General features: G+C 44.2%; 1 protein-coding gene across 1 annotated transcript in view; it reads right to left on the bottom strand.

Moving 5' to 3' along the window:
- Positions 1-466: 466 nt before the first annotated feature.
- Positions 467-6,000, bottom strand: part of ANOS1 (anosmin 1) — a 193,380-nt gene continuing 187,846 nt past the window's right edge. The window contains exons 13-14 of the mRNA XM_045011751.1: positions 3,642-3,783; positions 467-1,108 (exon numbers count right to left, since the gene is read on the bottom strand). Of these exons, the coding sequence (XP_044867686.1) occupies positions 1,050-1,108; positions 3,642-3,783 (201 nt within the window). The 3' untranslated portion in view covers positions 467-1,049. The remainder of the gene's footprint in view (positions 1,109-3,641; positions 3,784-6,000) is intronic.

The raw sequence follows: 6,000 nt of genomic DNA, 5'->3' as shown, positions 1-6,000 counted from the left end.
CATCAATGTATTGTCACATAACTCTATGAGCGGAGTACCATGTAGCCAGCACATCCATTCTGCTGTTCAAAAGATCCTTGGGGAAAATAGATATGCACATCAAAAAGCCAAAAAAAACCCAAAGTAACATAACACGTGCCTTGGAATTTTCATGTCTAAAATGTGAACATTCACTATTTCGTTCTCTAACAGGGAAAAAACAGGGTTCCCTTCAATATATATATTAAAAAAAAAATTGGGGGAGATTTTCAAAGGCATGTGTCCAGCTACTATAGAACATCAATGGAAGTTAGGCACTTAGCTGCCATTTATGCCTTTGAAAATCTCCCTTGTTAACACATTTTGTTAAGGAGAGAGCTTCATGATACCATTTCCACACAAAATATAGATATATTACTAAGAAAATACATCTACTTTTGTTGTTGTTAAGTTAATAGTAGTTTCCATTGCAGACTGAACTGTATGTATCTGTTATTCCTACTTATCTGGTTGTGCACTTATTTTAGGTAAATGGAGATCTCCTTTAATGGCAAACTGTATTTACTGTATAGGCTTAGCTGATGTAAATTGGCTCAGCTCCACTGAGTTCAACTGAGAGATGCTAATTTACCCCAGCTGAAGATCTGGCCTCTGGCTTTCAAAGCTATGTATACATAAAAGAACAATGTCTCAGATATTGTTATAAAGATTAGCAAAACAAAACCCTCTGTTATTCACTTCACCCCTTCAATCTACTTTAAACCTAGGAAACAAAATGTTATTACAACAAACATATATTTGATTTTTCTCAGATGTGTTGAATTGGATGCAATCTTCAGTTAGCAAAATAGGGGTTGTACTGTCATGATAGTTGCTGTACATTTCATCCTGGCACTGGTACAAATACTAGTCTTCATGCTTAAACTATGTAGAAGTAGCTACAAATCATACAGGATGATAACTTCCACTGGAAAAAATTGATTCATTGTTCCTACAGATGTGTGTTTTTCTGGTCTTCTTGTGGGAGCTCAGTTTTTCTCTCAGTTATTTGTTTAATCATCTGAAGTAGTCTAGTGTTTTTCTGGGGGTGGCTTGTAGTGATGTGGATGGTGCTGTTTCAGATGAGGTCCTAAGTAAAGAAGAAAGGGTATGCACCACTTTAACCCTTGTTGTATATACGATAAAATAATTAGGCCCTCATCACCATAGTACAGAGGTCAGCACCCTCTGGCATGCGGCTCGCCAGGGTAAGCACCCTGGCGGGCCGGGCCAGTTTGTTTATCTGCCGTGTTGGCAGGTTCGGCCGATCGCAGCTCCCACTGTCCGCGGTTCACCGTCCCAGGCCATGAACGTTCCAGATCCACAGAGTGGGGAGGGGGCGCTGGTGGAATTATACACTATCTGCCCATTAGCCCTCTACACACTTAATGTGAAATACCCCCCAAAATTAACATTGTCTGAAGAACCAATAATTTTCCTCTCTGTTTTGTGGATGCCCCTTTAGTGGGGTTCTGGATACACTAGGTAGGAGAGTTCTTAACAGCATAGCTTTGCTGTTTGCCTGCACAAGCAGCAGAGCAGTAATAAAGTGACATAGGATCGGCAGGTGGACACTCTTGGAGGATCTCAGGAATCCATTCTTTCACAGAGCAATATAAATTCTTCCTTTGAGCAGAGGTGAAAGTAAGCCGGTCCGGTCCGGTACGGCGTACCGGCAAGAGCCAGTACACTGTGCCGGACTGGACCTGCATCTCCGGCGGTGATTTAAAGGGCCCAGGGCTCCAGCCGCTGCAGGAAGCTCTGGGCCCATTAAACCACCGCCGGAGCTCTGCCAGCTGGGCTGGCAGAGGCTGGAGCCCCAAGCCCTTTAAATCACTGCCGGAGCCCTGCTGCCGCTACCCCGCAGTGGCAGGAGCACCGGGCCCTCTGAATCCCTGCCCGAGCCCAGCTGCCGGAGCCCCAGGCCCCAGCAGCCAGAGCCCCAGCAGGGATTGAAAGGGCCTGGGGCTCCCCACAGCAGCCGGAGCCCTGGGCCCTTTAAATCATTGCCCGAGCCCTGCTGCCCTGGGGTAGGGGCGGCAGGGCTCCCGTGGTGATTTAAAGGGCCTGAAGCTCCATGGCAGCCAGAGCCCTGGGCCCTTTAATTCGCCTCTGAGCCCCGGGACTCCCAGCCCCTTCTGCAGCTGGGAGCTCCAAAATGATTAAAAGGCTCTGGGACTCCCAGCCACAGCTGGAGCCCCAGGACCTTTAAATTTTGAAAGGCCCCACCTCTTCCGGTTGAGGCCACGCCCCACTCAGGACTCTGGAGTACTGGTAAGTCCTTTAAGTTACTTTCACCTCTGCCTTTGAGTCTCCTCATCTCCTGCTGCGAGAACAATGTCTTGGAAACTCTGATGGGAATTTCATGGCACTTCCAGCCTCCTTGGTGGATACGTCTGGTGCAGTGGGATGATCAGGACCTTAGAAATTACTTCCCATTCTTTTGTTTCAAAGTGACTTCAGTGCTCACACTAGGTGATGCATTGATCATATTTAGGATTGAAGATGCACAGAATGAGAAGTGCAGTGCAAAATTCCCATGTTGCTCTAATAACGCTCCTCAACCTTGTCCTGTAGGATCCATTGCTATGAGACTGCCAATTGTCATGGGAACCTTTTTTGCGGGGGCGGGGAGGAGAGATCTGGACACATGGAAATATGTGCATGTAGGTCAACAGAAAGCCAGGACACAGTACAGGCTTTGGATCACTTCTAATCTAGTCTGGATTTCAAGACAACCAAGAAGTCAGATACCCTGTATTCTAAACCTCCGATCACTGTAGAACCCTTAATTCCTAAATTCAGCCAATTATTTACTACTTTCATTTCTCTCTACAGCACCTCTGTATCCCAGACATATTATCCATAGATTTCTCACAAAGCAATGCACTGGCTGTGCCACACATGTGTAGTTTCTTTTCTACAATACTTTGTAATGGCCCCAACATGACCCTGAGGTCCTGAGATAATATCGCCAGATCTCTTAAACTACCTTTTTTGCAGTTTTTTCCACCCCTGGATTTAACAGGTTTTAGAGACTGATAATCTGAGCTACCATCTTAGCCTATAATACCAAATAGGCAGATTGTTTGTTTTTAACCTGAACCAATATTTGTGTAACTGATCATTAGATATCATAACAGAGTATTTACGAACGTCCCTTGGTTAACAGTTTGTGGCTCTGATTTTTATTTTTATTTTTTTAGCTGTTGTTTCTACTAAGCCTTGGTGCAAATTTGCAGTGTTACATTAGAGGGAAGAAAGTGATTATGAGAAACAATAGCATTATTCATGCGCTAAATATTCTAAAATTATTGGGTTCATTTACCCTTTATATGTATTTATTTATGGGGGAAAAACAACAAAAACTGTGTGGTAAATATACAGTGGATGCAATTAAAAAGTTCATTCTGGTTTCAGAGCCATTAAATGTTCCAGCAGGATTCTCCATTTTAATTATAGGGACTATCCCTGGAATTCACAGAACAGTTTAAGACTGCTCACTGTATAAAGGGTTAGAATCCCATAACTTTGTTTTAATTGTTGCAGTAGACAATGTTTTAAGTGCCTTTCTCTGCACGTACCCTAGTGCAAATACTTTTATATCAGGTCACAACACTTACTATATGGTGAAGATGGCAGCAGATCAGGTGTTCGGAAAGATTTTATTGTAGCTGGCCCCTCCCCGCCTGTTGTCAGCACTTGCACTTCTAATCGGTAAAGCGTTGATGGCCTCAGGTTGGGGACAGTCAGCACATAATGATCCTAAAAATATATGAATGGAATAAATTCTTATGTCTACCAGAAATAATAGACACAATTGCTCCATCAAGACATTGTACATTAAGTAGATACTTTCTTTCTTACATACATACTTGTTTTAAAATTGTGTTGCAACTCCCACAGATTATTTTCTTAAGATTTTGTTTTATGATTTCATACATTTATTATGTAGTTCACTGCTCTTTTGGTTTGGTTAGTATGTTCCTAAAGAGTTGGTATCAAAAATACTTGGTAGAGCAAGAATTTGAAATAAAGCCAGTTCTCAGGCCTGGTCTACACCTAAATCTTAGGTCAACCTAGCTACATTCATACCCATGAAAGAGGTAGTTAAGCCAAGTGTAGACACAGCTAGGTCAATGGAAGAACCCATTCTCTCACTGTAGTAAGAGTCAGTGCTATCGTGGCACAGCTGCAGCCCTGAAGCTGTAACGTTTCTAGTGTAAACATACCCATAGAGTTCATCTATCGGAAATTTTTCCCCCGTCCCTTAAATACAGCTTTCCCTATAGTTAAGGATAACTTATGCCACTTCCAGATACTTCCAACTTCAATTTTCTAGTCAGTTTCCTGAAATTAAAGTGTCAGTGTCATGAACGGAGTTTATTTCTAGGTTTTATTTAATTTTCAGATAACAAGTACATTGTAGGTCTCATAAAATATTTTATGGAAGCCAATGTTTGTCTTTAGTTGCCATTAATTTGTAAACTGATGGCCTTTTTGAGTCAAGGGCAAAAGCCTCAGCTGGTGAAAATTAGTATAGATCCACTCAGCTACCCAGGCTAATGAACAGGCCCCGAATTTTTAATCCCATTTTTGAAGTGGAGAGAGTTGAAATATTAATTAACCCTGGGCCAGACTTTTCACTGCTTTTGCACCTTGTGTGATCATTTACAGTCAGACAAATAAGTGCAAATTAGGTGTAAAACACTTCCAAATGAGAATGCACACTTGTAAATGACTCAAGGAAATGCAGTGAAGAATCAGACCTTCAATTCAACTTCTTCCCAAGTTCGTTTGGGCTGCTGAATCACCAGACAACCATCCAGTTGTCTAGTCCTAGGACTGAACTAGTGGCATTAAACTAATGTCTGTGGAACCAAACACTGAACAAACACAAAGTAAGCTCCACCTGGTAGCTACACCTAGCATTCTAGGAATTGGCACAGCAATTTCTTCTGGCAGGCAACAGACAGAGCATTTAAAGTATGCGCAGCGCACTTGTTCTGATCTAGCTCACTGAAGTCAATGGAAAGACCACTGTCTTCATTGGGCTTTGGATCAGGCCCAGGGTGCTTAGTGGCAACCTGTGCCTCTGGTGGAGTTGGCAACACCTCTTGAATGGCCTCCCTCCTGCTTGCTGCTGCTGCTACTACCACAGGAGGAACTGGAGCCCTTGCAAAGAAAAGGGGGAACAGTGCAAGTTAAATCTTCTCCCACTTTATATGAACAGAGATCTAGTTCTATTTTGAATTACCATTATTTAACTGTCCGTGTAAGGGGGGCAGGGATCCCCTCAAGTTCCCTCCAGACCCTGCTTCAGGTCCTTGCAATGTCTTTCTCTCACTTCCTCACAGATGCCCAAGGGGGTTCTTGGAGCAAACAAACAGAGCCGCCGAGAGCGGGTTTGGGCCCCGGTGAAAAAAAAATTTGGGGCCCCCCAGCAAGGGTGGATTGGCTAAACAGGGCTGACGAAGCCGGGCCCCAGGCTCCCTTCTGGACCACTGGCCCCAGTAATTTTTACCAACTCCCCCCCCCACCTCGTTGGCCCTGCAAACAAACTAAAGAAATGTTCCCTCCCCTCTTTCTTCTCTTCTGGGACAGGGGAGTCTGTGGGAAATTAAAGAGAAGTAAGGATGACCTGGATCTCAGGCAGTCTTCCTGAGTCAGCCCTTTAGGCTTAGTCTAAACAGGGTCCACCTCCAGCTTCTCTGTGGGGCCTGCTGCTCTGCGGCTGGGTTGTGCATCTTCAGGAGCAATGAGACTTGTTGCTGTCTCCCTCTCAGCAAGCCAAGCTGGGGAAGGACAGCCTTTTTCCTCTTCCCGCAGCCCTTCCTGAGGCAGCTTTTCCCTTTTAAGCTCCTTGCTTCCTTCCCCCTATCCACCCCAGTAGAACAAGTCTCACACCTGCATCTTGTGAGTGTTGAACAGGCCCAGAGAAACTTGTTAGTCCCCTCTCGGTCAGTGTGAGGGTGTGTCCCT

This window comes from Mauremys mutica, chromosome 1 (genome assembly GCF_020497125.1).
Source record: "Mauremys mutica isolate MM-2020 ecotype Southern chromosome 1, ASM2049712v1, whole genome shotgun sequence".
Lineage (NCBI taxonomy): Eukaryota > Metazoa > Chordata > Testudines > Geoemydidae > Mauremys > Mauremys mutica.
This window is presented reverse-complemented; position numbering and strand designations above follow the sequence as displayed.